Here is a 24,262-nt window from a genome sequence, read left to right as displayed (position 1 = left end):
AATAAACTCTATATTCTCCAATCAGCTAAGCTACCAACAATAAGTCGTTATATATCACAATGCTATATGGCGAAAAAATGGGTGGATTCTTGCCCTCAACTTTAGAATCCACCCATTTTTTCACCATATAGCATTGTGATATATAACGACTTATTGTTGGTAGCTTAGCTGATTGGAGAATATAGAGTTTATTGATAACATTAAGGTAATTTATATTTAAGTTTTTTATTGGTTCACTATATAGTACTGTGAATAGCTCAGATGTGTAGGCCTTGACTTCAACATAGCCATTTCTGTGACCAGTCACTAGCTAATCACTCAGTTATTTCAATGCTAAATTCGCCTAGTTATTTCAATGCTAAATTATCCTGTTTGATTTGTACTAAGTGCCTCGGTGAATGTGTATGCTCTGACTTTAACGTAGCTATTTCTGTGACCAGTTACAAGCTAATCACTCAGCTATTTCAATGCTAAATTCTATGCTAATTCCTTTGTCAAGGGGTGCCTCTGCGGATGTGTATGCTTTAACTTAGCTATTTCAATGCTAAATTCTATGCTAATTCCTTTATCAAGGGGTGCCTCTGCGGATGTGTATGCTTTAACTATTAACATAGCTATTTCTGTGACCAGTCACAAGCTAATCATTCAGCCATTTCAATGCTAAATTATATGCTAATTCCTTTGTCAAGGCGCTTTGTTCCTCTCACACAGCTTAAAGGCCGTGATCTGAACGTGGCTCTTTCACTCCAGCGCTGTCCTACCAGACAGTCTCGTCTTTTCACCTGATGAAGGCCGCTTGTGTTGTGGCCAAAACGTCGTGAGAATATTGTGTTATTTTATTTTATCAATTTATTATTTTATTCTCATTCTACGTGACTTTACCGAAAGAACCAAAGAAGATGAATCATTGCAGTCACGAAAGCTTTAAATCGAAATCTAACAATATTTTTTTTATTTGCAGTGTTCTTTATGTTATTTAAAAGAACAATAATATACAGGACGTAAAAAGGCTTTAAAAAATGTGAACTAAATATAGCAAATGTACACACATATCGACCAATATGTACTGCGTTCACAAAATAAAAGCAGCAACATCGCACTTATATAATGAGCACATAGAACTTGACTTAAAGCTTTGGTGACTGCAGGAATTCATATTCTTAGATCTTTCGGTAAAGTCACGTTGATAGAGTTTTGATGAGGGAATTCTTCTGGGATGAATGGTGGTGGGAGTCAGGTTTTAGGTAAGCATCCGTATGGGTGGCTTTCCTGTAGACAGTGTCCCTTTGAGCCACCGTGTCTCCTTTCGATTAAGACATCCAAGAATGGTAACTTGCCATCCTTTTCCACCTCCATGGTGAATTTCAAACTTGTGCTTTCTTCACAGTCACTTCGCGCGCCGACCCCTTGGTTGCGGGGCTGCAATCTTCCATGAACATCCTAATCTCTATTTAAAGCTTTCGTGACTGCAAGGATTCATCTTCTTTGGTTCTTTCGGTAAAGTCACGTAGAATGAGAATAAAATAATAATAATAATAAATCCTAATCTCTCTTTAACATGCTCATTTCCACCTGACAGCCCTTTGATTGGTGGAAAACGAACCACCGCTGGGCTCGCTGCCGAACACTTACATTATCATTGGCTGCTGACATTTGGGCTACGGTCATTCGAAACCCTTATAAACAGTTTCCCTTGGAAGCTAACCCCCCCCCCTTTCCCTGAAGACGACCGCTTGCGTTGCGATCGAAACGTCGTAGTTTTTTTTGTTATTTTTTCTTTTTTTCTTTGAACCTATCTACGTGACTTTACCGAAAGACCCAAGAATATGAGCACATAGATGTTTTAAATACAGCTGCATGTACATGTGCTGCAGTTAATGTGAACGCACATGCTATGCACATGCTATGCACATGCAGTATTCCCTCGTTATTCGCTCGGGGATACGTTCCGGAGATGCCCGTGAATAGCAAATTTTACGGTTAATCATAATGGTCTAATAAAATATATCTTTCTCATGAATTACCTTCCATAAATGAATATGCAAATAAGCTATTAAATACGTGGACAGTATTATAATAAAAATGGTAATAATAAACGAGGTAAATACAATTTAATATTAAAGTATTAAATAATAGTTAATAAATAAACTTAGCTTGAAAAAAATAAGCACATCGAGAAATTGCTTTATCTCATCACTTAATCTCATCACTTTCTCTCTCTCCTGATACAGTCGTGTATAGACTTCCAGATGCGATTCGCGGATAGCCAAAATTGCGGGTAGCAAGTTTGTGAATAATGAGGAAATATTCACATTATGCCATTCTGTGTATGAATGTAGAATATTATTGCTACGTGCAAACACACAATTGAAAACACCAGTTGCATATAAAGTCATGGGCAACAATTTAGCAATGATAAGGACTATGCAATCATCATGTTTTCAATAAATTAATACGAACAAATAATAGACCGCATGTACATAAGCACATCGAGAAATTGTTTCCTCAGCAGAATAGCCTCGTGAAAAACAGAGCATAATGAAAATGACAACACGTTGGGAATTATGAAAAAGAGATGCAAATTGCAAATGCGTGGCTATATGTCACTTGAGACCCACTGGAGTCAAATTGCCAAAATGACACGACAAAGTACATTGCGGTTTAGTTTGACATGAGCCTTCGTGACAGAGATGTACACGTTTTAATTTAACTTTTAAATGACTGACCTACAGCACTTGCATACAGTCACGATAAAAAAACACAATTTATTCCATTTGTAAATTAAAATGAGATTCTGCAATTTCAGCATAGTTGTTCCATCTTTATAAATAATTTTTTTTCGGACACTTGGTTTGTGAGTACCTGTCTGACCGTATAACTTTTTAATTATTCAACTATTCATAGTCTACATAAGTCAGGTACAATACATTTATCCTTTATTCACAATCTGATTGATAGGATGTATATGTTTAATGATATATATATAAAACATCCACTTCTATATCCAGCTTTATTTGCTTGGTTGTCTGCTCGCAGAATTGCTGATTGTTCCATATGATCTTCGTGAATATTTTATTTTTTGCATGTGATAATATGCAAATTGGTCTGCAAATATACAAATCAATTGTATGTCTTTTTCATAGAATGATTGGAGTGTCATTCCTTGATTGCTGTATTTTACTTTTGCGTATGGTAATATGTTAAGAGACTAGTTGCCAATGTTGAGGTCTGCAAGTCGTGAGATGGCTTCAGGAGAGTTTGTGTAGTTTTGCTGTTCCTCCAACGTTGCAGGAGCACAGACTGCAGTGGTTAACTATATGGTCCATAGTTTGTGTTGCATGGCCACAAACAGATTATGGCTTATCTTTAAATAAGTGTAGTGTTCGATTTCACTCGGACAACTTCTGTCTTTCTTCGAACACCGCTTTATTTACAACTCTCAGTATGTCCTCCACATTCCACAATATCCTGGTCGCCACGGCTCGCTCGCCGTGCTTCACTCGACTCGCTCGCCACCTTTGTCTCTCCACTCCCCACGATTACTTCGCTTACTCCACACTCAGCGACTCCGCACACAGCGTCTTCGCACACAGTGACTCCGCACACAGCGTCTTCGCACACAGCAACTCCGCACACAGCAACTCCACACACAGCGTCTTCGCACACAGCGTCTTCGCACACATAGACTTCGCACACAGCGTCTTCGCACTCAGCAACTCCACTCTTCAACTCTTAACTCCAACTCTGTCTCTCAAACTCTGTCTTCCAAACTCTGTCTCTCAAACTCTGTCTTCCAAACTCTGTCTCTCAAACTCTGTCTTCCAAACTCTCCACACTTCAACTCCCTCCTGTTGACTCCACGCTCTCCAAACTCCAACTCTCCCAAGCTCTCCAACTTCAACCCATCTCCAAGCTCTCCACCCTTCAACAACTCAACCCCCCTGTTGACTCCAACTCCCGCTCTTATACCCGCTCTCATTACACCCCCAATTAATTAACCCGCGTCCCAACGGCTCTCCGTGTGACCGTCACCTGTTTCTTGCCAGACTTCCAGACGCCCCTCCGGCCCTGGCAACAGCACCAACCAATCACAGCCGTCCACGGCTCTCCCAGCTTAATTGCCCTCACATAACCTGTACTGTATTTGCCTTCGCTACAGGCTGACCCAAGATAACCCGTACTGTCTGTGTGATCATGTAATCACGCTGTTTCCACAACACACCTTCGTACTCCACTACATAAGTATTCATAACGCCTCTTTTCTCATTGGCCCATTGATGTTCTGATGTGGTTGTTGTTGGTACAACAGTTTCTTTGAGTAATCTCAAAATCAGGAGGTGTGCGATGTTTGGGGCGCGAATTACGCGTTTATTCTGGACGTCTGTGTTGTTTTCACTCTGCTCTTCAACTTTATCCTGGATCACAGAAGGGAGATTGGGATTTGAATTGACGGCGAGGTTACATTGTTGAGGTCTTGGTTGATGGGTAGGTGGTTGCCAATTTGCAATTGCTCCTCAATACATATCCATACGTAAGAATAATTAGTTCCTGATGTGAGATGTATTGGAAACATAGACACTGACGAAGAAAATGGAACACTGATAAGTACATCAACAAGTGTATAGTGATTCCATGCTGGGAATTGCATTCAGTGAGAATAAAGGGGAACTCATGGAGCAGAGCAGAAATGAACACATTGACAATAAAAGTAAGTTGGCGTAGGCAAGACACATCTCTAGATGGACAAGTCGGGTGATGGAACGAAAGCCAAAGGAGGGAACGTGGTGTGATCAACTCATGCTTAGGAGTTAAATGTATTATGTTATTCTGAAACCTTGAGTAGTGACGGTCTTCATCCAGCAGTGGGATGATCGTAACGGTTGATGATAATGCAGTCATATTTTTGTTTGATCAATAGTACAAACAAACTGTCAAAATTCTACAAATTCCCAGGTGAGCGGTTTTTCATTTGGGGCCAAAAATGTCAGTGCCATGACAGGACCATTCTCTACATAGCAACCACTGCAGACTTCCCACGAATTGGTGCAGCTTCAGAAGATCTTGCTCATTTTACCTTCCCCAGAGAGATGATGATAAGTAAACCATAACTTAAATTTCAGCTCAAGTTTCACAACTAGGATGCCTTACTGCTCTACCAACTTAGATAAAACTGATAATAATAATGGTAATGTACCTTTATAACAAATTCTAACCATTACACCACAGCGACATCCAACATACTTTTATCACAAGTAAATTGTAATAGTACTAATAATTAATTGTGTTCGGAAATGAACAAAGAGGTTGTTTCCATGTACTGTAAGTAATGAAAAAAATATTCTGCTAAAATCCACAATGGGAAAATAAATGCAAACACTTACCGACATGCTCAGCAGGGTGTTCGTTGATTAATTGCAAAAAATTCTGAAAAGGAAATCAGTGTGATATATTGCCATGTGTATATCGTTGAGAATTGTGAGTCACGTAGTGAGCCACTAGAGGTAGATCTTTCTGAAAATACGCACTGCAGTCAAAAACATTAAAAGTGACCATCGTGCACCCCTTTAAGGTCAGGGCAACGCCAGCCCAGCGCATCAACAGCAGTCCATCATTCGCACACCGTTAAATCAATATATGCACGCAATTCTCATTGTCTGGTCACTCTTGTGTATAACTCAGTGGCAGTCAATACACCAAACAGTGTGATCCTTTTTGGTGGATCTCAGCTGGCGCCGCGATCCACCAGAAAGCTACGACCGTCAATTACCCAGATGCATTTAACCCTGCAATACACTGTAGACATAAAGTACTAGAATCCAAGTATTGGTAGAAGTTATTTTTTTCTACAACTAAATATTTTGTGTGATACACCCGTGGATCATGATCCACGTATTGGCCACCACTGGTATGAGTAAATAGAGAAGTTCAAATATGGTCAGTCCAAGCCTGTGTATTGAGAAGCCCCGTCAAGCCAAGGATTGCATAGCATGCAGCTCCAGACAATGGGGTTGTATCATATGCAGTGCCACTGGGCCAATTTACGTCAATGGTTCATCGGTGTAGCTTTTCAGTAATTTCTGCAGGGAATTACCAAGTACAGTGGACGTTAAAGATCTTCCCACAAAACCATACCGACTATAATCACCCAGGAATGTCTGTCCTTAACGCTCGTGACGTCACTCCACGTCGACCAGCTCCCCCTCATTAATAATCATGAACAGGTGACGTCCTCCAATGGACACCCCCCCCCCCCCCGCCATTAATAATAACTAGTGGCTGACGTCACTCCACATGGGGGGTCGAGGCGCCTCCTCCCCCCTCCTCAGCGTCAACTCACAACCCTCACTACAAAGGCAGAACCCTCACGTCACGTGATCTCCGTAACGCTATTGAGACATATAGCTAAAAATGACGTCATGATGAACAAGGGATTATAAACTTTAAATGGAATAAGTCTGTGTCACTGCGGCTTTACAAATTGCACACGAATGGATGTAATGAATAGGGGCCGTCCATAAATGACGTCATGCGATTTTGGACGATTTTGACCCCTCACCCCCACTCGTCACACGGCGTCACAAAAGTCAGACCCCCCTCAAATATGACGTCACAAAGCTCTGCCCCACCCCCCCCCCCCCCCCCAAAAATAAAACATGCTTCAAATCGCTTTAAACTATTGTCATTGTAGTGCGTATTTAATGTGCCGCTGCACTCTGATGTTGTAGGAGAAAACATCAAAAGTCTATTTAATGAAGTAGAACGTGTTGTCTATATTTATTCAAAGTTGCACATATTGATGTGACGTCACATTTATCAACCCCCCCCCTCGTCACACATCGTCACAAATGTCTGACCCCCCCCCCCCAGGTGCGTGACGTCATTTATGGACGGCCCCATACCACGTCTCGGTCTGCTTTTTGCTTGTAAGTTTCAAATCTACTGCAATACACCCGTCCTTGGACGGGCAAAAGGCTAGTTCACAGGATTAACCCAAAGCCCACATTTAATAAACAAAAACTACTTTATATAATAAAATTACTGTTCCCATATTACTAGACATATACGTCTCCATTGCAAAATAATTCACATCACTGGCCTCTTGTCTCATCATAATATCACCTTATTCATGGCCATGACCAATTCACCAAAAAATTGCCATTTCTTGACATATATTAGCTCAGTTTTCAGCATCATTTTTTTGTTGGTTCCAGTTCACAAAGCCACACTGAGCGGCATGGTGAAGTACAGTCAAATACCCGACCTGTAAAACAATGGATTCGAGTTGTACACATGCATATGCGAATTTAATCTAAACTTTACTGTGCTTGGCAAAGCTGCTCTGCCCAAAATAACATCTGAAATTGCACTAAGCTTTTCCTGCTCTGAATAAGGCTTCTTCCTCACGTTTTTTTGCATTTATGGTAACTAAATCTGTGACAGACAAACTGCGTCAATCATCTTTCTACGGTCAATTAAATTAATATCACATGCTGAGAAGTAAACGGCCATTGTTCTATGCAGAGCCTGGTTCCAAATTACAACAATGTATGGAATTCTCACCAATGGCTCAGTTGAACCTTCATTGTTCGTTTCAGTAGGAAGACTTGTATCAAGATAATTTTCAGATTGCATAAAACCACGGGCTGCTTTTCAGTGACATAAAATAAGCTAATTCACAGAATCAACCGATCTCAAAGAATCAAGTTAATGCAATTCAGCATCATAGCCAAAGTTTACTTTAAATATTTGAAACCAAATTTAATATAATTCCTTGGTGTTGAGTGGGTACACGGCTTTCTTGGATGTAAGTACTATATTACCATGGCAGATGGATAATACGAGAAAAAAAATAATATACCTCTATTATGGATGATATTGGTCGCGAAAGCCTGTGTTAAATTACATTTAAATAGCGTTTTACTTGCCTGTAGTCTTGTGGGGAAATATACATATTCACTTCTGGCGAAAATGTAAAAGTTAATAATTATATTGCATCACAAATGTCAAAATTGAGTCTGTGGCATTATGTAACACGCGAAATAGATAATAAACCAGTTTAGTAAGAATAATGGTTTATTATATAAAGCATCTAAATGCAACGGCTACTGCCTTGTTGCAATGGTTAGTGCACTGGACTTACGATCTTGAGGTTGGTGGTTCAATCTCCTAGTGTGGCATTTAAAACGATGCCATTTTCTTAAATTCCCACATCTCTGTCCACCCACCAGTATAAATGGGTACACCACATTCAATCTATCGGCAGATCTCGTGTGTTGCAGTGAGGTGCGGTTACTCCCAATTATTTCAAGACGTCTGGCCCAACTGGTAGAGTCAGCCAAAATACATTTTAAAGAGGCTCTCTCTAGAGCTTCTTTTAGTGGAGACCCTTCTGCCAGGAATGGCATGAGAACATGTTTTCAGGGCTGCCCCTTCACCATTTACCTTAAATGTTGCAACATCTCAAGACACTGTACAAAAAAGGGAACAAATGGGAAAACAATGAAAGGGGGGCAACATCGCAAGACAGCCCAGGGCCAACGAGGAGGCACAGCGGCAGCGAGATGTTAACTATCTCGCCTGGGATACATGAGGTCGTGAGTTCGAACCCAACCATAACGTCTGTATATTTGGAGTTTATATATTCTTGCCGTGGTCGCGTGGATTTTTCTCTGGTTTTTCCCTTCACATTTAGCAACATGCTATACATTTCCAGATGTTAAGTCACTTCGTTGAACTATCAATTGTGGCAAGGTCGCTTCTGAAAAAGAGCTATATAGCTCAGGGGACCTTACCTGATGAAGTAAAAAAACCGAATATTTAGGCTCGGGGAGAAGCCAGAAGTACCTCCTATCTGGCTGGAGCAGGAGCTGGGCGACAGGGCCTGGAAGAGCAGCAGACAATGGGCCCAGTGGTACCCAGGCAGGTGACAGTTGGCCCTTTGAGCGCACAGCAGCAGCAGCAGCAGCAAAGTCGAGGAGCCCAGTATCAGCGAGGCCCATGGGCCGAATGCTTAGAAGGCCTAGCATAGATGAGGCCCAGAAGCACAACTAGGGTTGCTACCGCTTATGTACAAAAAACTGTCAAGAAGAATCATTCACAAGATTACAAAAGGCGATAACTACCAAGGCCTTTGAAGGATTATTTTTTTAATAAATGGGGCACAATTCCAAATTACGAGCTTAATTCAGAGATTCACATTGTATTAGAGAGTATGTATCTCAAGAGAGACAATGGCAATAACATAATGTTCAGTGATTACGGCACACAAATTAGAAATGTTTACAGTAAGTCGTGTCATTAAACGGAATAAATAGGCATTGTTTATTCGTTATATTTTGCACGTCATGAAGTAGTTATTCTCCTGCAATGTTGACACATCTGTTATGCTTTGCTTAAATATTTAAGAAAACAAAATATCATAATTTGCTGCAAAATGTCTCAAACCCCTAATTAATCTTAATCCTGGGAGGAATTTTAGACCAAATCCTTCATGAATATTTTTCAAATGAACAAAAGTCAGAGTACCGAGTGAAAACCCATTCATTAGAGGGGATAACACTGAAAAATACACACACCTAATCCATCAAAATGTTAAATTTGATTTGGATGTGGGAGTCTATGGTTAACACCCCTGAATATCTCACAATACCGGAATAGGGGATAACTTACGTGTCAATGTATTTTGTTGAGTGGTATATTATTAGATAACCAACAAAAAAGACGCGACTTTTTCCAAGTCCCTGGAAGACGAGAACAATTTCCGACGACAGCTCCTTCAAAAAGATGACCCTGAGGAAACCAAGACAGGTGGTAGCCCTAGGCACATTGCCAATGAGATCAAATGCCTACGGACTGGAGACCAAGCTCAAATGAAGCCCACGGCAGGCAATGTAAGTGGCAACAAGGACCAGGGAGGTTCGCATGTTCACATGTTCATTTATTAGGTATAGCCCTGTGAGCCATGCGGCTCATAAATCGGGTGCAACTACAACAAACAAAACATGAACAAGAAACATTTTAAAGTGACTACGCGCAACAGAAAAATCCAGGAAAAAACAGCCAAGTCTTCCAGAAAAAGCACCGTATATCAACGCTGTGTGCAAAAATCCTAGTGGGGTGCAAGTCAAACAATAACAACCATAAGACAATTTAGATTAAAGTTATCAGTCTAACTCTGTACTACAACAAACAAATATGGATAAACCAAAACGTTTTCGAAATCACCAAAATAAAGCTATAAAAACAATCTTGATTTGAAGCTTTCGTGACTGCAGGAATCCATACTCTTTGGTTTCTGTCGGTAAAGTCACGTAGTTAGAAATAAAATAAAACAAATCACGACGTTTCGATCGCAACACAAGCAATCATCATCAGATGGGACAACCACAGCAAGAAACAACTGCTGAAGAAAGCGAGAGAGCTGTCATGACACGAGGTTAAATAGACTACTAGCGGTAAGTCCCCGGTGTTGCCTGGGCGAAAAAGACAGACACACACATCGACTTACACACAGACATCGACCCACACACATAGAAACACATCGACTTACACGCACACACACACACATATAGACTCACACAGACAGACATCGACACTAGACACACACACATGAAGTTACGCACACACATCGACTGACACACACACACACACATAGACTTACACACACATATGGACTCACACACACATACATAGACTCGCCTCCTCCACAAAGGTCGATCTTGACACCGCTGGTACCAGTCATCGACAAGTACAGTCAGCTCCACATCCTCCTGTACCACATCACTCCATCTCTTCTCTAGCCTGTGCCACGCCCGTTTAGCCCCCTCCATCCGGCGGAACAAAAGCTGTTTAGGGAAGCGGTGGCTGGGCATGCGGGCTACATGGCCCAGCCAACGCAGCCTTGCCTGCCGTAGGAGGGCACCAATGGGACTTTGTCCAGATCTTTCAAGGATTTGTGAGCTCATCACACAATCCAGCCTGGTTAAACCCGGGATGGATCGTAGGCAGGCCAGTCTAAATGTTTCTAACTGGCGAAGATGTTCCATTAGGGGGGTCGAGAAGGGAGGGAATGACCGTGGGCGAGAAGACCTGGAGCTTCGTGCAGAGTGAGAGACCAGGTAACTTCCACACAGTGTTACGCAGCCGATGAAAAGATAATGCCGCTCGACTGATTCGGAGTGAGACCTCTGCTGTTAAACTGGAGCCGGTCATGAGCACACTGGGCAGGTATGGGAAACTATCCACTCTCTCCACAACTGCCCCATCAGCAATTGTGAGTTGTGGGGGTGGATTGTCCGATGGTACAAATACCCAGGCAGGTGCTTAGTTTTGGTGGGGCTGATGGTAAGGCCCCACCTCTTAGTTGCAAGCTCCAGGTTCAGCAGCAGTGCTTCCGACTCCTCCTCTGAGTGAGCAGCAACTACCAGAGCATCGGCATACATAACGTAGTTGACCAATAGGGAGCCATCCCTTGACCACACCCGGGCATCGATCAACCTCCCATTGTATCTTTACCAGATGGGAATTCTTCTGGTACAGCCATTGAAGGCTTCAGAAACTATGTGGTCAAAATATATGTAAAATAATGTGGGAGACCGAGGACATCCCTGTCGCACCGCAAGGTGTAGAGGGAATGGCTCTGACTCAAGGCCACGTAGTTTGATGCAGGGCTGCTCACCATCATGAAGGTCCTTAAGGATCGTGAGCAAAGGGTGAGGGACTCCAAAAACATGAAGAACAACCCACAGGCCAGGCCTACTGATGGTATCATAGGCCTTGAGCAGGTGAATAAAGCACACACATGGACCTACAGACACGCAAAGAAATGGGCTTACACTCACTCACATGGAGCCACGCACACAAAGCGACGTACACACATACGGACTGACACACACATATATGGACTCACACACAAACACATCGACTTACACACACACATATGGACTTACACACACATAGACCTCCACTTTAGATAGACACACATGGAGTTACACACACATAACGACGTACACACATAGAGCGACTCACACACATCGACTCACACATAGACATACGTGGACTCACACACACATAGACGTAAACACACATATGTACTTACACGCACACACATATTGACTAAGACACACACACATGGACTTACACACACACATGGACCCACACACACACATGGACTTACACGCACACATAGACTCACACACACATATATAGACTGACACACACATTGCCCTCCACACACATACACATATGGACTGTCACACACAGACATCTACTTTAGATACACACGCCCTCCACACATCGAGTGACACGCACACATGTATGGACTTACACACACGTGGACTAATACACACACATATGAACTGACACACACATACACATCAACGTACAGACACACACATCGGTCGTTGTTCGAAAAAGACAGACACACACATTGACTTAAACACAAGCATGGACCTACACGCACACACATATGGACTCGAACACACACACAACGACTCACACAGACACACATCGACGTGCACAGCAATCCCCGATGATGGCACAGCTATCAGCATGGCAGTACTACGTATCAGGAAATAGCTTGACGTGAGAAATCGAAAAATGGAAATGCATAGAAGAAATAAGCTGAAATAAGTGTAAATTAAAGAGCAGCAGTACGCACAGGTAAATTGAGAAGCAGGCTACAGTCTTGATTATAGACTGCCAGTACGCCGACTCAATGACAAGCATTGCTACAGTCGACATTAAAAGCTGGAAATACGGGCAGCAGCTAAAAAAGCAGGATACAGTCGACATGAAAGGCTGGCAGTACACTGAGTGAGGAAAAGAAGCAGGCAACAGATTATAGACTGGCATACACTCATAATGGGCAAAAGCAAAATAATCAGTGTAGAGAATAGAGTGGCAGTGCACTGACGTTAATTAATGAGCAGCCAGCAGGCCACAACGGTACACCCTCGCAGAGTCAAGAAAAGACAGCAATTTTTTTTTTAATTTTTAGCAACCTAATAATGAAATAGAAGTTTTCTGCACACAAAGATTATTCCACCTTTGGAACCTCCTTTGCCAGTAGCAAAATATGATAATTGTTTTTTTTACCCTTTAATCTGGAAACAAACTGACACCTTCTGGTCCCAACACCATGTGAGACGAGGCTCTAAGGAAAGCTGTCTCAGGTGTGGACCAATCAATTTCAAGGACAGTGCATACATTATTAGAGTTATGTTTTTTGTTTGCATTCCGGCCGCAGGTATTGTGGTCAATGCAAACATGACTCCTTGTAAAAAAAGGTGTCAGTTTGTTGCCAGATAAAAGGGTAAAAAAACAATTACCAAACATTATTGTAATATTTGCCAACTTATTTGCTTCATAATAGTAAACAATGAACCTGAGTTATTATCTGCACACAAACATTATTATTGTAATATCTGACAACTTATTTGTTTAATAATAGTAAACAATGAAACTGAGTTCTTAGCGAAAGATTAAATTAAATTGTACTTTATATTGCCGTGGTAAGGCCTAGTCCCGTGCAGAGCCCGCTACAAAAACCAACAATATAATTATCATATTATAATAAAATATATATTATTTTATTGTTTCCCTTCAACGTGACTTTACTGAAAAAACCAAGAATATGAATTACTGCAGTCACGAAAGCTTGAAATCAAAATTTTATATAATTATCAGTTCGACTTCTCTAATCAAACCATGCAAACGGCTCTCCCTAAAACCTTCTGTTACTAGACCACCTAGATTCTATGGTCTTCCAAAAATCCATAAAGAAGGCACTTAACTTCGGCCCATCGTTTCCACTATCAACTCACCTACCTAAAAACTGGCCCGTTTTCTGCACTGTCGATGCTTCAATTCCTGCAGCTTTCCAAAATGAAAGTAAATGCCTCAAGCAGTCGGCTATCAACTAGCTGTTACAAATCGTATGGCATGATTGTTCGCAAGCCGACAATGTCTTTTGTATCAAAGTGCATTCTCCAAATTAGAAGAAAATATCCACTGGGACAACACAATTACTGTCCTTTGGTACAGTTGCATAGATCTAACAACTACACAAACTGCCAATATTAAAATGCCCTCCACAATAGCATAATATAGCAGTTTAACACGTAGGCTTTCGCGACCAATATTATTCTTAATAAAGGTTTTTGGGTTAGATCACGTTATTTATAAATGTTTTGTAACCCTACACCACCCGACATGGCCAAACAGCAAAAAAAGTGTCACGTTGACAAAAGACAATTAGTTCACTACTTTAGCCCACCGGTGTGTTGAAGAGTGAATCCACAACATTTACAGTTTGAGTACGACGTTTCGCTGGTAATTACATCTAGCATCATTGGGCAATTCGCCAGAATGGTAAAGCCCTCACTTGCTCCCGGTCTTAAATAGAGCAGCAGGGTGACGTCATCATTGAACTAATTCAGGTTCAGTAATTATATAATCGATTGGTAATCAGTCAATGTGTTATTGTGAATATATGCTACGTTAGTAATCCGTTAATTAGTATGTGTTTCCCCTATAAGGAATTGTAATATGTATTATTTAATAATACGCTTCCAAGCCACACTAAGCCTTCAGCTATCAGAGCGATTAAAGTTATTTTTATTTCTCTCAATTTCAATGGATTCTCTAATTAGTCTTTGCCAGTAATAATTAGTTTTACACAACACTTCAACGTTATCAAAATCAATTGAGTGTCCGTGTTGACAAGCATGTTCTGCCACTGCCGACAGTTGTGTTTGAGATAATTTAATATTTCTTTGGTGTTCTTTTAGTCTTATGCTGATGTTACGTCCCGTCTGTCCAATATAGCATCTGCCACATAAACAATTAATCCGATATACATCTTCTGTTGAGAATTTAGGTAATTCGTCTTTAGTGCATTCTGTGATGGCACAATCCATCTCACTCCTGATCATGAGCCGATATCATTCTTTCTCCTCTATGGTGGCTGTCCTCTCAGGCATGCTTATCACCCTTGATTTCCATGGCCATTACCATTTTCGTCCATTGGCTATCATCCCTTCTGTCAGTGTGTTTTTCCCAAGTCCACTTAATTTACTTAGCAGATTTAAACCGTTCTTCTTCACGCACCATCACATTCATTTTTTCTGAAAAAAAGCACGGAATATTCCTCTTTATTATTTAATCATCTTCATCCTAATCAAAAATCAATCATTGCCTTGGTATATATTTTCTGCTGTGCCTTCTATGTGTGTCCCTCTAACAAGCATTATGTTTGGATATAGAATTAGTGATAGATTCGGTTTTCTCTTATTTATCTAAAGCTTAACTTTTCAGACATAATTTTTATGCTTTTCAAATATAGCAATTTTATGACTGTAGGTACTGTAAATCTGAGATGGATATTTTTCTATATACAGCGTGTTTGAAAAGATGGAACCAATTTCAAAGCAAATCTAATTCAAATCGGGTCCATCTTTTAAAACACCCTGTATACTTGCAAATGTTGTGGATTTACTGTGGGCTGAAGTAGTAACTAATTGGCACGTTAAATTTTGATTTAAAGCTTTCGTGACTGCAGTAATTCATATTCTTAGCTCTTTCGGTAAAGTCACGTTGAAGGGAAACAATAAAATAATAAAATATATAACAATAAAAAATTCTCACGACGTTTCGACCATAACACAAACGGTCGTCATCAGGTGTGTCAGTTTTATTATTTTATTGTTTCCCTTCAACGTGACTTTACCGAAAGAGCTAAGAATATAATTGGCACGTTGTTTCCATGACAAACCTTACTGGCTGTGTCGGGTGGTGGAGGGTTACGACACATTTATACTTACGCGATCTAACTCAAAAACCTTTGATTTAAAGCTTTCGTGACTGCAGGGATTCATATTCTTGGTTCTTTTGGTAAAGTCACGTGTGAAAACCACAGCAAGAAAACTTGAAAAAAACGGCGGATTGTGTTTTATCAAGTTTTTTCAAGTTCTCTTGCTGTGGTTTTCACACCTGATGATGATTGCTTGTGTTTCAGTCGAAACGTTGTGAGAATTTTATTGTTTTATATTTTTTATTATTTTATTGTTTCCCTTCTACGTGACTTTACCGAAAGAACCAAGAATATAAAAAAACCTTTATTATGAATAATATTGGTCGCGAAAGCCTCCGTGTTAAACAAACATACACCAGAGACAGCCTTCTTTAGGGCATTGTCTCACCAGTGTTTGACCAGGGAACACCAAAAAACGAACAGTACAAAGACAATGCAAGTATCAGAACACTTATATCTCGGGTCGAGCAGTTATATCTATGGGATATTTTTCCCAGTATCCAAAATGATCAAAAATAAGAATGCAATTTACCCTTTATGGCAATAAAATAGGTGTTAAGATGTTCAAACACCTTTTGAAAGGCTTCAAGTCTGCATTAACCACACATACTTGTGGCAAAACATACAAGCAAACATGCTCTCAAAAAGGTCCCATAAATTTCAATTAAATTGATATTCATAGTTATTCCAACCATACTCTTTGGTTCTATTCGGTAAAGTCACGTAAAATTATATAAAAAAATCACGACGTTTCGGCCACAACACAAGTGGCCTTCATCAGGTGAAGGAACCAGACTGTCTCGAGGACAACGCTGTCCTCGAGACAGTCGAGGACAGCGTTGCCGAAACGTCGTGAATTTTTTTTATTTTTGTTGTTTTATACTTTTACGTGACTTTACCGAATAGAACCAAAGAGTATGGATCCTTGCAGTCACGAAAGCTTCAAATCTAGAATTTATTCCATCCAGTTCGAAGCGCTTTTCTATCTTTCATACAGCAAAGAGCACTGGTGGCTTCTTCAAGTGTGACATCTCGAACCTCTTGTTTTTTCTTTTAAATGAAGATCTGCATAGCCTTCCTCCCCCATTTTCACAAACATTTCTCTAATCGTGAATTATGGTTCAATCTGGCGAAGGGATATTTGCGATTTACCGATCACTAACTTCCTTCTTGCTGTTCTCATGCGCCCCCATTGCTTGTTATGACATCTTCCATAATTTTGGTGTTGTTTTTCTCAATATTTTTAGCCTTTTTTTTCAAATGGTTATACAGAGTTCTGTGAATTTATTTTATTTCACATTTCCATTATATTATTGTATGTTAATATGTTTACTTCACCATAAACCTCTCTTTGCACTGTCTAAAACAATGATAGTCGAATTATGTATAGTGGTGACATCCATTTCGTTATTTTGCTTGTCTATAGATTTGAATCTATTGCTAAATCTAACTCTACATTATACTACCATAGTGTTATGTTTAGTTTGAAGATTATAAAATAATACTTTGTCGTGTGTGTGTGTATATATAAGAACTAATATTGTAAAATGCCATGAGCATGCTTTTCTTACACTGGAGAATGGCAATTAATCCCACCGAAAATAACGTTTGGAAATTAACTCTGGTATTTGTGACCAAACGATAACGATCAAATTGGCTACACGGTCACAGTGTGAATTGGAAAGTTTATGATAGCCACCCTTTGTATATGTACTTACTGGATACGACTTCAGCATCTGATAAGGCTTAAAATATAGGCCAGCAAACACCATTATTGGATACACACAAACACTACATTGCATTCGAGCCATGTTATGTATGCAATTTTATATCTGGAAGATCTTCTTTTTCACCACTGGGTACAAATGACACATTTGAAAAGTAAACAAAATAATATTTGAATGCATAGTTTTACATTTCAATATGTTAAGCGTGCACTTCGTGTTTATAAATTTTCATTCATAAAATAGCGTAGTCTCTGGTATAGCAAATTCTGTATATATACCAGTTCTCTAAAGCAGAGATACTACATAGTGTGAGGTGCCTACGGTCTTTACGGGGATGGGCAGTATCTAAATTCTAAGTAATTTAGATGTATAATTGATTAAATTTGTATTATTATCACGCCTATTTTTTTCCCAGGAAAGCTTCACTGACTCTTTTTGTTTAGGAGGATCCTGCCAAGTTTTCACAGTAGAGGGACGATGTTGCTCCGTGTACTCTAAATTGAGTAGTTTAGAGGCGATATTTCAGCATTGAAATATTTGGCTCATGACAGTTATACTGTATCTTAATTCTTGCTATGGGAGGAAACCAAAGAATACGGAGGAAGGACATGCAGAACTGAGAGAGAACACAGCAACTCTATACATAAAGTCGGGAATCGAAACCCAGGCCCTTCTGGGAGGGGCAAACGTTACCGTCGCTTCACTCGACTGCCCTTATACATTTTTTTATTTCGTTGAAAATGTAATTTGTATATTAAAATAAAAAAACGAAAAACTAATTGGCAATTTGTATCTACATTACACAATACACAGTTCATTCGTATTCGTATCTCCATTACATGACTCTTGTAATTTATAATTTGATTGTATTTTGCTACGGAGCATAACATTGGAATGTGGTATGCTGGGCTGGCACTGATGTTTTCCCTTTAAATATATATTTAACTATACTCTTGTTCCCCACTTTGTTACTCTGAGCCTCCCAGTTTAAATGTAAAATGAAATAAACATTCCGAGGCTAGATGACCACAGGCTCCCAGCGAGCGAGCACAGGTGGGTGAGGTCTCCGATGTGTTTTTGAGTTGTACCGAGTGGTTTGTGTGGCATGATGTGCGACGTTTCGCTCTCCGGAACTGGATAAGCTTCCAGCACATGGTAATGAAACGTCCAACATGATGCAACAACGTGCGGTAGAACTTGACAACACATCAGACATCATGCCGAACAACATGTGGTACACGTCAATAGTAGCAGGTGGCAAATCGGTGTTTGAGTCACATCAAATAAACAAGCAGAGACACATGGGATCAAATGATCAATTTCTGTCATCGGAATAACAGCAAAAGAAGGAATTGTGATTGAACGGATATGAAAGCCAGGTATACAAAGATAGCAACATCTAATCATGGCCATTCGAGCAAATTCTGGATTCAGAGTGGATCAAAAACATGGGTAAAGAGAGCGAGGATTAGGATTATGGAGAAGATGGACGAGGAAGAACGGATGTGTCTGTTAAGGGAATTAATAATGCGATGGGAAATGCTGGGTGGCAGTTGGGAGATTTGAATAAAGAGGGTGACCCGTTTAAATGAGTGCAAGGCTCAGAGAATGAAGAGGACTGCCCTAAATTTTTCGAGGGGTTCATATGTATGTATGTTGAAGTAATACCACGTACAATTGTATTCCTTGTAAAGGCAACACATGTTCATATAATTAAAATACCCCCCTCTGCTCTCCGCACTTGATGGGATCACAGCGATGAAATCATCTTGCTCTATTTAAGATCGGAAGCAGGTGGATTGCTTCACTATTCTGGCAAATCGCCAGATAATGCTGGATGTAATTACCAGCGAAACGTCGTACTACTCAAAATTGTAAATATTGTGGATTTACTCTCCAACACACCGAATGTCTTAAATCCCCCCCACCCACCGCTTCTGTTCTCGCAGAAGCATAAATGGATAAGCCGCAGTCAGTCAGTTGATAAGGTTGTGTATGTTTAACACGTAGGCATTCGCGACCAATATTATTCATAATAAAGGTTTGTTGGTTAGATCACGTTATTTATAAATGTGTCATAACCCTCCACCACCCGACACGGCCAAACAGTAAAAAATGTGTCACGTTTACAAAAGACAAATAATTCACTACTTTAGCCCACCGGTGTGTTGAAGAGTGAATCCACAACATTTAAAATTTGAGTTCGACGTTTCGCTGGTAATTACATCCAGCATCATCGGGCAATTCGCCAGAATGGTAAAGCCCTCATTTGCTCCCGGTCTTAAATAGAGCAGCAGGGTGACGTCATCATTTAACTCATTTCAGGTGCAGTGATTTGAGGCGGAGGGGGGGGGTTATTGTAATTATATAATCAATTGGTAATCAGTCAATGGTTATGATTAGTAATGAGTTGTAGATTAGTAATTAGTTGTAATGTGTGTTATTGTGATTATATGCTACGTTAGTAATCCGTTCATTAGTATGTATTTCCCCTATAAGGAATTGTAATATGTATTATTTAATAATACGCTTCCAAGCCACACTAAGCCTGTAGCTGTCAGAGCGATTAAAGTTATTTCTGTTTCTCTCAATTTCAATGGATTCTCTCAATAGTCTTTGCCAGTAATAATTAGTTTTACACAACATTTCAACGTTATGAAAATCAATTGAGTGTCCTTGTTGACAAGCATGTTCTGCCACTGCCGACAGTTGTGTAAAAGATAATTTAATATTTCTTTGAAGTTCTTTTCGTCTTATGCTGATGTTACGTCACGTCTGTCCAATATAGCATCTGCCACATAAACGATTAATCCGATATACACCTTCTGTTGATAATTTAGGTAATTCGTCTTTAGGGCAAGATACTAGTTTTTGAATTTTGTGTACTGTACCAAATCTTACTGTAACGTTTTGCTTTTGCAAAACACGGGCTAATTTGTCAGTTACTCCTGAGATATATAGAATTTTAATTGTTTTAACAATCTGATCGCTTTCAGCAGTGTTGCTTTGTGATCGTGATTTGGCATTCAGTGCTCTGTTAATTTGAGTATTATTGTAGCCATTATGTCGTAATGCTTCTTTAACGTGTTTGATCTCTCTCACTAGACCTTGACCATCTGACACTATTTTAGCCCGATGTATGAGCGTCTTGATAAGAGAGAATTCCTGAGCTGGATGATGAAACCCTTTAGCGCAGTGTTCTTCATTACAAAGCCCGCGGGCCACTGGCGGCCACTGGCGGCCTTTAATGCGGTCCCTGCCGTGAGGCCCCCGACAATTCAAAACAAATCGTGAAGACATCCCTTGGCAGGATAGTGTGGCAGCCCTCACACTGATGACGTCCTATCTGTGAACGTGATCACCCTCTGAAAACGAGTGAAGAACACTGCTGAAACGGGTCCATGTTTAAAAGGGCGACATCAACAGAGTCGATGTTAAAATACATTTCAACAAACGTTACACTCCCAACTGGTGAATGCTGCAGAAAAACCGTCACTGGTGTTAATTACGATAGTGACATTTTTTATATGGGGGCTAGCCCCCATATCAGCCCCCTCTCTGCTCCCTGCTGCCCGTCATGCAAAGAAGCCCCAAACGAAGATTCCGAGCACCGCGATGAGCAGCGCATTCGTGTCGGCCACGCGTCGCCACGTCCGTGTCTCGCTGATGGACTCGGGTCCGACGACAGCTCTGGGGGCATCCCCTCCGCTGGACGGGGCCGTCGACGACCCCGAGAGGCCACAGAACCACGCGCCAGCGTGCAGAAGCCACCTGGCCACTCCTGGGTGGTGGGGGGCAATTGGGCGGGCAAGCGCAGCGAGTGGTAATGGTGGCCGATATGGTGGAGTGATGGTGATGGAGAAAAAAAGGGGTTTGGGTAGTGATGGTGATGATCACATGGGTGTAGGGTGGTTTTGTAGTGATGGTGATTGAGTAAATGGTAGTGATGATGGTGGATATAGGGTAGTGATGGTGATGAAGAGATTAGGGGTTTGGGTAGTGATGGTGATAATTACATGGGTGTAAGGTGGTTTTGTAGTGTTGGTGATTGAGTAAATGGGAAGATAGGTAGTGATGGTGATGATGGTGGATACAGGGGAGTTATGATAATGGTGAGAGGGAGTAGTGATGGTGGTGGAAGTGATGATTATTGTAGGCAGGGCTTAACTTCTCACTCAATATTTTATGGAACGCCGCTAGGCTGGTTTGGAGTAGGAATCATCAGTGTAAGGTACTACAACTAGAGTACACTGTACGTTTACCAATAATAATTCTATATTATTGTATCCTACATTTCTAAAATCCGATTAACACGTTTATAAAATATAATTGGAGTATCATGAAGACAAAGTAAGGCGAGATGGATGTGGTTCCACAAATACTGGCTGTTCTGGCTCATGACTGTTCTGGCTGACATGAAGCACCCTGTGGAGGGGAGACGGTAATTGTGCCAGAGGTAGTGGTGAAAGTGGTAAAAGTGGTGTCAGCGGTGCTGATTATGGTGAAACTAGTGATGGTGAAAGTGGTAGTGGTGATAGTGACGTCACCACGGCACCTGTGCCAAGTGCACCTGGCCTGGCACAGTCGCCGTGGTGATGTCACCGTCACTTAGTGGTGAATGGCGGGCATTGTTATTGTTGATAGTGCGGCAGTAGAAGTGGTGGTGGTCAAGGTGGTTGTTGTGGAAATTAAGGTGTGAAGCTTGTGTGTGTTGGTGGTAATGATGGTGGATGTGGTGGTAGTGTCGTGGTGGAGGTGGTGGAGGCAGTGACAGTGGTGGTGGTGACAAACTCAAGTGACATCTTTCCCACCTCTACTCTATCCAACTTTTCATTATTTAAGAACCTACAAATAACTCTCAGGGTGAAACTGTGTGTGGTCAGAGCAATCAACCAACTTTCAGAAAGTTGAGAACTAAAAAAAAACTGATTTGGAGTCGACGTAGGATACCATCATCATCAAACAAAGAAAAAGATCCCCCGTGTAGACTTAACAGACTGTTGGGGCAAGTGCTGTTAGCAAGCACCTATGAAGGCCTGCACGGTATTCGAGGGGGTGGGTGGCCAGCACCACGCCTCACTGCCTTTGTCTCCCCAGTGGCGATGTTTACACACTGCACCAGGTGCTCATTCGACCGAGAAGAGGGCCCAGAACCAGTTTCAGATAATCGTCACTGGTATTGGCCGTGAGCGGGAATCGAACTCAGGTCGCCAGGTTCGGAGCGCATTGCGGTAAACGCTACACTATCCCTCCATCATCATCATCACCGCCGCTACCACCAACACCATTTTCATCGCCACCACTACCACCGTCATCACTATAAATAACCTGTGGTCAATAAAATAATAAGTGGAAAGCCAAAAGTGGTTGTTCCATGGACATATCTGTTAATTGGCTGGGAATGTGGATTATTCACTTCTGGCTCAGGTGCTACCAACAAAAGATATTACAACCCCCCACACATGTTTGAGCTTTGCATTCTGTTGAAGAGGGTATTTTATGTAAATGTGATGATGACAGTGACAATTATGATAGTGATAATTATTACCTGGTCGGCTCTGCTTCCCTTTGTCGGTGTCGGCATCTGAGTGGATGCTCAGGTCGAGCTCCTGCTCTCCGAGGGTCTCCCAGTCTTTGCCGTTATCCGGTAGGTGAGCTGCCGAGCCACTCACATCCATCGGGAATGTGGGGTTGTCATCGCCATCCATACGGCCGGGAGAGTCCTTTCCAGACGCATCCGTAGAGGTGCCTGCACCTACCTTCCATCGGCTCCACCATGTCAGACCAGCCAACTGCGAACACAAGGCACGCTTTACAGAAATCCTTGCACATTGAGTGATTATTAAAAACAATATTCATTTGTATGAGAGTGTAGAGAAACAGATGGATTCATTTTGATTTAAAGCTTTCGTGACTGCAGTAATTCATATTCTTAGTTTTTTCGTGACTTTACCGAAAAAACTAAGAATAAGATGGATTCATATTTATATTTATAATAGCCTACTTGGTGTACTGACTTCTACTAGCCATCTCTAAGCCCCTGCGAGTGTATATTTGGTGGATTGCACAAACATTGTTCTGTATGCGTGCCCCACCAACACCTTGCCTAAAGCCCTGGATTACAGGCTTGCAATTCAAGTGGTGTTGTGGATTTGAGTGGTTCACTCACAATCCTAAGGTTAAGGCTTCAAATCCAAATCATGGATCATTTCAGCCTATTATAAAATGAGTGCCACTCTGTGGGCCATCAACAATGATTGTCCCAGAGAACAGAGTGGTTTCTGCCATGGAAAGGTGTAATTTCCACCAACACTGACCAAGGGTCACCAGAAGAGAAGAGTGCCGCCTCAAACCTCATTAGAGTGCAAACTTAATTCTGAAGGTGCGGCTTTAATAATGAGGACTATTTTATGAACCATCACTGCACAAAAACAAACGTGCATTTGTCATGCTCCCATAGTGTAACAAACGTCTTAAAGCAAAGGCGTTTACGTGCATGCATTAGAGTGGCTACCTGTCCTGGTGTCACATGATCATTCATTCTCATTTTGACAGAGCTGCCATGGGAAATCTGTAAGTCGTCTTCCCATGCACCACTCGAGACGATGCGTTTACTTGTAGTTCTCCCTGCTTCCAGTGCTGCGAGATATTCACATTCTCACGACGTGGCCCAGATGTTTTTTAACCCCAGCGGTGGTGGCATTGCGTGGTAGGTAGCGCGCGC

General features: G+C 41.2%; 1 protein-coding gene across 1 annotated transcript in view; it reads right to left on the bottom strand.

Annotated features, from left to right (window-relative positions):
• Positions 1-9,916: 9,916 nt before the first annotated feature.
• LOC116943845 (sodium/mannose cotransporter SLC5A10-like) overlaps positions 9,917-24,262 on the bottom strand; it is an 83,828-nt gene continuing 69,482 nt past the window's right edge. The window contains exons 14-15 of the mRNA XM_076068147.1: positions 23,087-23,330; positions 9,917-21,319 (exon numbers count right to left, since the gene is read on the bottom strand). Of these exons, the coding sequence (XP_075924262.1) occupies positions 21,114-21,319; positions 23,087-23,330 (450 nt within the window). The 3' untranslated portion in view covers positions 9,917-21,113. The remainder of the gene's footprint in view (positions 21,320-23,086; positions 23,331-24,262) is intronic.

This window comes from Petromyzon marinus, chromosome 19 (assembly GCF_048934315.1).
Source record: "Petromyzon marinus isolate PM22_M1 ecotype Great Lakes invasive population chromosome 19, UKy_Petmar_22M1.pri1.0, whole genome shotgun sequence".
Taxonomy (NCBI): Eukaryota; Metazoa; Chordata; class Hyperoartia; order Petromyzontiformes; family Petromyzontidae; genus Petromyzon; species Petromyzon marinus.
This window is presented reverse-complemented; position numbering and strand designations above follow the sequence as displayed.